This window comes from Suricata suricatta, chromosome 15 (genome assembly GCF_006229205.1).
Source record: "Suricata suricatta isolate VVHF042 chromosome 15, meerkat_22Aug2017_6uvM2_HiC, whole genome shotgun sequence".
Classification (NCBI taxonomy): Eukaryota; Metazoa; Chordata; class Mammalia; order Carnivora; family Herpestidae; genus Suricata; species Suricata suricatta.
Genome location: NC_043714.1, coordinates 36,625,124 through 36,634,225, shown reverse-complemented (window position 1 = coordinate 36,634,225; position 9,102 = coordinate 36,625,124). Strand labels below are relative to the sequence as shown.

The 9,102-nt window shown below is 45.5% G+C and overlaps 1 protein-coding gene across 2 annotated transcripts in view; it reads left to right on the top strand.

Moving 5' to 3' along the window:
• The first annotated feature begins 233 nt into the window (after positions 1-233).
• Positions 234-9,102, top strand: part of RUNX1T1 (RUNX1 partner transcriptional co-repressor 1) — a 138,447-nt gene continuing 129,578 nt past the window's right edge. The window contains exon 1 of one of the 2 annotated variants that reach the window (XM_029923751.1): positions 234-446. In XM_029923751.1, the coding sequence (XP_029779611.1) occupies positions 419-446 (28 nt within the window). In that variant the 5' untranslated portion in view covers positions 234-418. Of the gene's footprint in view, positions 447-8,163; positions 8,293-9,102 lie in introns of those variants that run through there. The other variant, XM_029923754.1, reaches the window with a different exon arrangement.

Genomic DNA, 9,102 nt, shown 5'->3' with positions numbered 1-9,102 from the left:
TGCAGATAAATGCGTCGCCTTCCTCGAGAGTGAGCGAGGGCGGGCGAGGCAGACGCAGACGCCGCCTGTGACAGTGGCAATTCCCTGCGCCCCACATCACATTTGTCTGCCACAGCAGCAACAACAGAAAAGCGGAGGGAGGGAGGGAGGGAGGCGGGAGGAGGGGAGCGGCGCTCCGCAAGTCTTGGGTTCTGCGTGGAGGCTGCGTTTGGCTGGCGTCCCCGACCCCGGGCTTTTTGCACCGCGGCTCAGAGCGCGCTCCGCCGGCGACTCCGCGGCCTCGTGGCGAGCGCGCGTGGGCGAGTGGCCGCGGACACTCTGGCCTGGTTGGGGAAGGAGCGCCGCGCCCTCGCCCCCTCGCCCCGCGGGCCGACCGAGACGACGGGAAGTTTTATTTGCAGCTCGGAGCCCGTGGCGGATGGTGGGACTCTCCAGCCCAGTGCAGTGTAAGTGCCCGCGGGAGGGCTGGGCCGGCGGGCGGCGGGGACGGGCCCCTGGCTATTACGGTTAATGATTATTCCGATGACCGTCATCTCCTTTTGGATTATTCGGCCGAGGGGCTGCGGGCTGTGCTTGTCGCTCAACTAGGATAGAACTACACACCGGGGCCGAGGGGAACATCGTGGGTGATTTCAGTATGAGATGACACTGAACTTCACGGGTCAGCTAAGGATGCAATTTCCACTCTGATTCCCCTCGCAGTCTTTTACAAATATATTTTTTTTCTTTCCTCTCCATCATAGCGGCATGTAAGCAGGAAGATCTCGTAGTTCCCACCCCCCAGCCCCCGACAGAAAAACCGGTCAAGGTGCCCACGGTGCGTTTGGCAGGTGGCCCTGAACCAGCGTCGTGGGGGGTTTTAACTAGAAGGGAAAGGCTTGTTGCGATGGTGGAAAACTTAGCTCTATAAGAGCAGGAGAGACAGAGTGTTAACTTTGAGACCTTGGCTGCCACTGTGGTCCGGGTGCTCTTAGCCGCATCTAGGCGCTCTGCGCCCGCCTGAGAACTTTCCCTGTTACTGCTGGGCGTTTGGGGTGCTCGAGCCGGAAGCCCCCAGGTGGGGGAGCGGGCGGAGTCTTCCCACCCGACATCTCTGACCCCAGACAGGTCTGGGAACTTCATCGCCGGCGATCGCTGGGCAGCGTCGCACCTGCCTTGACCTCCGCTCGGGGCCCTCGCCACTCGCCTTTGGGGGTTCCCCTCGCCTCCCCGACTCTGCCTCGCGGCTGCGGAGCGGGGCGCAGAGCCTTGTGCTGGGCAGCTGCTGCCCAGAGGAGCGCACACCCGGAGCCGCGTCCGCGGAATGCCTTTCGTTTTCCCGAAGCCGCTCTGGTGAAGCGCCCGGGCCCCGCCGCCAACCACTCTCTGCCAACCTTAAAGGACTGGGTTGGTTGGCGCACCCAGACCCCTCGCCTGGAGCCGACCTTGCTCTGGCCAGGACGCCTTAAGCAGAGACCGTTGTGTCGGCCCAGAGCGCTTAAATCCATTTTTGAAACTTTCTTTCTTTTTCTTCCTTCTTCTTTTTTTTTTTTTTTTTTTTTTTTGGTAAGGGCGGTCAACCCTTGGAAAAGTTTGAGTACTGGGATGCCGGGAAGTAGGATGTGAACCAAGTCTGTTACTAAATATAGTATCCACCCGCTCCGCCCCAGGCCTTTCAGTTTGCAGGGTTTGCTGGGGAGCCTGCGGTCCTTGACGTCCTTACTCCTCGCAGAGCATAGGGGAGAACTCTTAGAGAGTATAGTTGCCTTTTTTTTTTTTTTTTAAAGATTGGGCATCTCAGATCCCAGTGTGCCCCAGCCTGACTGCTGCTTCCAGAGGGAACCTGCAGAATGTCGCTTTAAGGACTAGCTAGTGTTCCTCGTGGAGAGGGTCCTGCAGACCAGTCACCGAGGCCAGGGCGCGGGAGCGAAGACCCAGAGAGCTGGAGAGGCCACTTCAGACCAACTTCATGTGCTTAATGTAACTCTGAGCCCCCTTGAATTTTTAACTTCGCTTCCCTTAATTAATCTGCCCAGGGCCTGTGTATAAATGGCTGTCCACAGCTGCTGCAAATTGATTTATCCCCTGATAAAGGTCGGGTTGCTGACCAAAGCATTTTCTTTCTACCTTCTGTGTGAACTGAAATCTGTTTTACAGGGTTTCCCCCCCCCTCTCCTAGTCTCCTTTTAAACATCTGTATGCTTTTTAAGTGCACTCAGTGGCTTTTATTATCATCCCCCTCCCTTTGCATAAAACAGGAGTGGACCTGGTTCTGTGCCCAGTGAGCCCACGCTCACCGGAATACAAATTGACCAGCTTCTCTGATAAATGGTTTGTTGGTGTTGGGGGCCTCCTTTTAGTTTATTGCTGTGTTTTGCCTTGACCATGTGAGTGTTCTGTTGTGCCCAGTTTCTCCTGTCACACAGTTCCTGAGAAAAGGTCAACAAACACCATTGTTTCTTAAACCATCAGAGCCCCAACCTGGGTGTTTATGTCTGATGAGATGTGGACAAACAGAAGCAAATTCCTAATTCTATGGACTTCCCCCCTTGTTTCTCCTGCAAGTCTAGTTTAGTATTAACATTATGGGGGCTTTCGAAGAAGCATAGATAGGGCTGTCTGGTTTCTTTTCCTTTTTTTAGTGATTGTTATTTCTTAAGGGAGTTCTGATCATCTCACCCAGGATTCATCAGGGAATCTTAGTTTGACCCAGGCTTTTCTCACAGCCAGGGTGGATGCTGAGGAAGTTGAAGTCTGTCATTGCTTTACTTGTACTGTATTTAAGATTTGGTGTTTCTTTGGTTTATTCTTTCAAAAGAGACAATTCCAACCAAATAACCCAGGACTCAGGCTCATTCTGGGTGCATGTTAAAAACTGACCTTATCTAAGATTTATACTAAGAGAAGAACTTTATATTAAAAGTCTTTGTTTAAGCACTAATATTTTTGTTGTAAACCATTTAGACAGCACTTTATTTGAAAAGCTAAGTATTGAGTGGCAGCATTTGAGTGTGTAGTTTCTCCAGTATGTAGTTCATACCTAATAAAAGCAGTAGGGAAAAGGGTCTATTTTTTTCCTTCATGTTTGGACAGCTCACAGCAGACCAGAAGTCTTTGAAATGATATTTTCCCTTGTCGATGTAGACTCTGACCCACAAACACTTGCTGTTAATTTGATTTTTTAAATGATTCCTAAAGGACCTTCCAAGCAGGAGGCATTATGCTTGCAGTACAATGCAAAGTGCACTATTTAGTTGGAAGTTGCTGGAGAGAGTAGGACAGGGTGTGTTCCAGTCACAGCACTGCATCTTTTTAATATTTTTACAATTCGTCCCTCCTGAAGAAAAGTAAAATCTCGCTCTTGATGCCAGCGTTTGGTGATGAGCTCTGTCCTCGAGGGAGTCAGTCTTCATGTTTGCAGATGAAAGAGCGCTTCAAAATCGCAAAGAAATACACAAATGTAAGGTGCCATTATCATTTATTTTATTGGAAAATAGAAGCGTAGCCAAAAAAAGGACTCACTTTTTTTTTTTTGAACATTGAAAAGGGATCACGAGAAAGAAATGCTTCCAATAGGAATGCTGGCCAGTGGTTGTCAGTTTAGGACATTCTTCACTGTCAAATCCTGTTTCTCACTTCTTTGATATGAGCGTCAGCTGACAGGCTCTGAATGCAGAGCCTTCTTCATTGAGGTTTTATGCAGGCAACATAGCTCTTCATAGCAAAGCAGTCTGAAAAATTGGCACCTGCAGGATTTGCATGTGAAAAAACCCCGAGTCAGTTGCATTTTACTGGAGTCTATTACTGTAAGTTATGTAAGTTCAGTGAGAAAAGCTATTTATTGCTGTGTGGGCATTTCAAAGTTCTTTTGTTTTATGGACACCTTATTCCTCATATACTGATCCACAGGATTTCTTGAGAGCAGAAGCAGGGAGACGTGATCTCTGGCTTCCTACAAGTGATTTCTTATGGAATGGAATCATTTTTAATCATGTGCTTACAGAGTGCACTTATTTCCATAGTAAATTTTTTTTAATGTGGCTTAAAAATGATGAACTTAATACAACTTTCAGAATCATCGATCAGAAGCTAAACAAATACATGAAATCAAGTGAACATAAATATCCTTTGAAAGCAATCTAGGATTTTAAGAGTTATGTACTTTACTAGCAAGTTAAAATCTATCGAAAAAAAATTAAGCCTGTCATACTTTGAAACTTCAGGAGAAATATGTCCCCCCGCCCCCGCACTTGTTAAATTGTCACCTAAGTGCCTTTTAAAAATATCATATTTGACCCCATTTATGCAAAAAAATGAACAATGTTAAATCCACTAAAACACCTCTGTGAACCTGGTATTATCCATCACTGGGAATATTTTATCCAGAATAAGTTATTATTACCCAAAGAGACACCTTCCAACTTCACTTTTTTACAGCCATTAATGTAAGAGTTCCTAAATAATGTTTAAAGAACAGTGAACATTTTATTAAGGCAAACATTAGTTCAGTTTAATGGAGGTAATTGTAAGTGATAAGACAGAGCAGGTTATCTCTGTGTTGTTTAAACAGAAGGAGTTACTTTGCACCATTTCCAGTAGCCATCTGTAGAAGAGAAGGGTTTGCACCTGTCTGTCCACACTAATTATAGATTAGGGCCAAAGAAATGAAATTCGAGGAGGTTTTCAGCTAATGAAATCCATACTGATTTTATTGTAAATGTGTTTTATGTAAAGAGGGTGATGGTTGAGTTATGAGTGAATAAATCGGTGTGTAGCTGCTAGGCACTTGGTTTTGAAGCACAATTCTGCTGCATTAACCTTTGATATTAAAAAAAGAAAGGACAAACAACTTAGGCATGGATGCTAGCCTTTGTTTGCCATCCATAGCTACAATTTAGTGAGTAGCAGTGAGGTTCAGTGTGCAGTTTAAAAATGTGCTGTAAAGCAGCTTAAATGTTAAGAATATTCTTAATATGCAGATGAAGAAGGTAGGTTTTGTTTTAACTTAGGCACGAAAACATTAGAAAATAAGAAAGCCCTTTTGCGTTTTCCTGCATTTCTGTTTCACATCCATGAGAAATTAAAGCAAAACGAGTGAGGAATGCGTTCTGCAATAAAAGGTCACATGAATGTCTACCACATCTGTTTATAGTAATTATGAACATAATTAACATAAGAATTACAAATGAAATAATGACAAGCTGAGCAATGAGATATTATGCCATAATGGTCATATGTTGGAATTCTCACATTATAGCACAGTAGAATTCACATACTCAAAGAAAGAAAGAAAATGCTAGATTTTTATCTGAATTAATGCTTCAAAACTTATCTGCCTGGGGCAGATGGACTTCTTGCTCTTATAGGAAGGTAACCTATTATTAAGAAAAGAACTAGTTGAAATTAAGATTTCTGGTCTCCAGCTTGGACTTTAAGACAGCTGTGATTATAGAAATCACTTTCTGTTGTATACATATTCTGTGATTCTACCTCTTGGTTATTATATGGCACTTTTTTTTTTTAATTGAAAGCTTTGCAGCAAAGTGTTTGCTTTGGGAGAGAGTCATGGATTCTTCCCGTTTGAGAATTGGTTGATCTTTTCTAGGACTGTGAGCCAAAAGTCAATGAACAAACAAGGTAGTACTAGAAATTCTGTGCATTTACAAAATAAGAACATTGGCAGATGAGGTTTTGCACAGTTTTCTTCCTGCCTTTAGTGTTTGGATGCTTAAAAAAAAAAAAAAAGTAAGCCCTTTTTTGGGTTTGAAAGTAGTAGTGCATTGTTTTGCTTTTCTAAATAGGCCACCCCGCAAAGGGCTTGTAATGGAAAAGGTAGTGGGCATTTGTAAGTTGTATTTTTTTTCTTCCTAGAGTTGTGTTGGTTTTATAGGTATTTGCGTGTTGTCTGTGTCCAAATTGATCTAACCAAAATGTACTCCTGAGGAAGGTGTGTGGGAATGCATCTGGTTATTCTGATGCAGTTTTCTAGAAGAGCTAGAGAAAAGGTGAAAAGTGAGCTTTTATGGAAACTAAAAGGATACTCCAGAAATCTGTTTTTCGAGTTAAAACATGTTAGAATGCCTGATTTTCACCCATTTAAAGTTCACTTGATTTTGTAATGTGCCCTGCCAAATGGCTTCCTTCGTACACGCGCGGCCCCCTCTAACTCCTGAACCTGGCCGCGTTTTGAAGATTTAGGGAGAAATATTACCTTGTTGTCGTCTCAGTGATACCACGAGGTTTTCCACATTATTGGATTACTGGAGGATTGTGGCAGACCCCTTTTTATCTGACATTCATTGCATGACGAGATTTTTCACACATGCCCTTCCCCCACCTATGTCCAGCTTATTTACATTTTGCCTTACCTGTCCAATTTTCTCTTAATTCTTTTCTTGGGGTGGGAGCATGGGGTTGGATGGGGGTGGGGGTGGACACCACCGCATATGAAACTGGATTTTGGCCACGTGTTCTGGAGGGGAGTGCTTGATTAAACAATGCTTCTTCTCAAATTTGTCTCTAAGAGACTGTCTTCCTTCTTTGTGCTTTTCTCTATTAACTAGCCTTCTACTTCCCTCCCCGCTACCATTTTGTTCCTTTATATCGAGATCTGAGACCCGCGTATAAACTGTTATAACCTGGAGTTTCACTGCGGCTGGGGTTACAATGTATGCTGTGCACAGTTAGGCAGTTTGTTGGCTCCTGAGAGCTTCTTAACCAAGCTCCAGCGCCTTGAAATACAACACAACCAAAGACACCCCCTTCTCCCAATAAAATAACCTTCTTTGCTGCATTATCTGCACTCCATTAAGGATCTGATCAGATGTTCAGATTGTCTGATGGGTGCATTTAAAAGTGAAAAGGGGCTCCCATGGGACTACTCAGGTGTATCTCCCAGCTGACCCTGCTGGGGGTGCAGGATGAACTCTGGGCTGATGGAGGAGCATGAGCTCTTGTGTGTTCTCTGATTGATTCCCGGGCTCTGGGTGGGTGAAGGGAGAGCTGTGAAGCAGCTCAGGCTGAGATTGATTGCCTCAATTTCAAATTCCCACCTCCAAAATAAACTCTCAGATGTACACATAGGGAGCCCCCTCCCCCAACACAATTTCTGGAGGTGGAGCAGGTGTCTAAGTCACCTGTAGCCTCCAATCACAAGTGGTCCTCCGTATCACAGGGATGCTGGCTGCACAGGTCTTCTGCTGGGACACTTTCAAGCCCAGGGAAAGACGTCTGTGCCCATCTCCGTTGGCACAGCTTGGGGAGGGCTGGAATTTAGGAGTATTGGGGCCCGCAGAGAAAGGGACAAGAACTTCCACTTGGGGTTGGTCTGGAAGACTGCAGTAACTGCTGTGAGGGCTCACATAGGTTTGTTTTGCAAATTGTGGCAATTCGGATGGAGGTGAGGTGGTGAATGTCTCATTGTTATGCTCGGCTTCGGCCATCCCTTCTGACCTTGACAGAACCTCCAAAATGTTCACGGTCTGGCCCTGGAACCGGGCAATGCCGTTGGCTAGTCTGGATTCCTCCCTTTTCCTGGGAGGAGGGGCAGTTTCGGGGATGTAGGCAGCCCCTAGCACTGGCTGTCACCCTCAGCCAGCTTTGGGGTACCTCGCGCTCACTGGACACCCCCCATTCTGGGGCCTGAGCCCCCACCCCCTCCATCCCTTTCGGTTTCTTCCCTCCAGCCTGTGTCTCTCCCCTCTCCCTCGCTCCCTCTCTCTCTCCCACTTTTCCTCCCTCTCCCGCTCCGTCTCACACGCACCCTCTGTTTATTTTCCTGCTTCCATCTGGGCCCTGCTGATATTGTAATCACCCTGATGCACGTTGGCTTCTCTCCTCTCCCTCCTGCGCTCACACACTCACTCACACACAATGTGCCATCCTGACAAGCCTTTTACTTCTGATAAGCTCCGATGTGTGTTTAATGAATACAAAGCCGCGGTCTGGGTGCCGCCTCGGCTGCGGCCGCCTCTCCTGCGCTCCTTTGCCAGAAGGTAATCTCCGTGAACGGGGAGGGGAGGCGAGCAGGGAGGAAGGAGGGGTGGGGAGGGGGGTGGGGGGGAGCGGGGAAGCTGCTTTTCTCTTTCCCTCTCTCCCTTTCCAAATGATTCAGAAGTCGATAAGACCAGGAGAAGTGAAGATGTAACATGTTATCTGTCGCTCCTCTTAGCTGGCGGAGAGAATTTACATTTAAAGATTAGCAGAGGGAGAAAGAGAAATCTGCCTTTTGTTGTGTGGGGTGAGGAGGAGGCATCAGTCCTGGCCTGGACGCTATCTCCCATCACCTCTGCTATCCAGACAGGACTCACCGAGGTGAGATTACCGGAGGGCCTTATCTTTAATTGGGTTTAGTTTTGCCAGTCTGAATAGGTTTAAAGAGACTCGATAAAGGGGGAACAATAGATTATTTATTGACTGAATGCTGAAGCCTTTAGATGAAGAGGGGAGAGAAAAAAGCTGCTTAACAACTTGATTAGTTTATTTTAATTTTTATTTTAAGGTGAGCCGGTCTCTCTTCTGGGGCAGGAGGGGCCATGGAACTTAGGTGAAATTGAATGACTTAAATGTCTTATTTCCTCCTCATCCCCACCCCCTGCCCTTCTCTGTACCAGCTCCCTTATTTTAACAGGAGTTTCATTTACCCCTTTGGTTGAAGATTGATAAACTGAGCAAAAAGGGTAGTGGCTTTTGGAATTGATCATTCGTGTTGTTTGGATTTGTGTGACTTGTTTCGAATGGGTGTTAGATTGATGTTAACGGTGGTGGTTACTAGAATGAGTGAGCGAAGGGAACGAAGACTACTTTTAATATGCAATTAGTTGATTTTATAGTATGGTTTCCACATGGTTTAGAGGAAGAAAACATCATTCTGACTCTGTTAGATTTGTATTTTGGGTTTGAAACATGGAATTTTTTCCTTGGAGTGGGTTTAAAAAAAGAAGAGTGAAAAAATGTTTTATTGACTCATGAATGTATTTCAAAAAATTACGGTATCAACTTTGTAATGTTCTTAAAATGGATAAAAGTGAGATTATTGTTTGCCTCCTATGTGTTATGAAGATAGGTGTTTTCTTAGGTAAATATGATCCAGTAACTAAAAGCCTAATTAAAATTTGTTTAAAG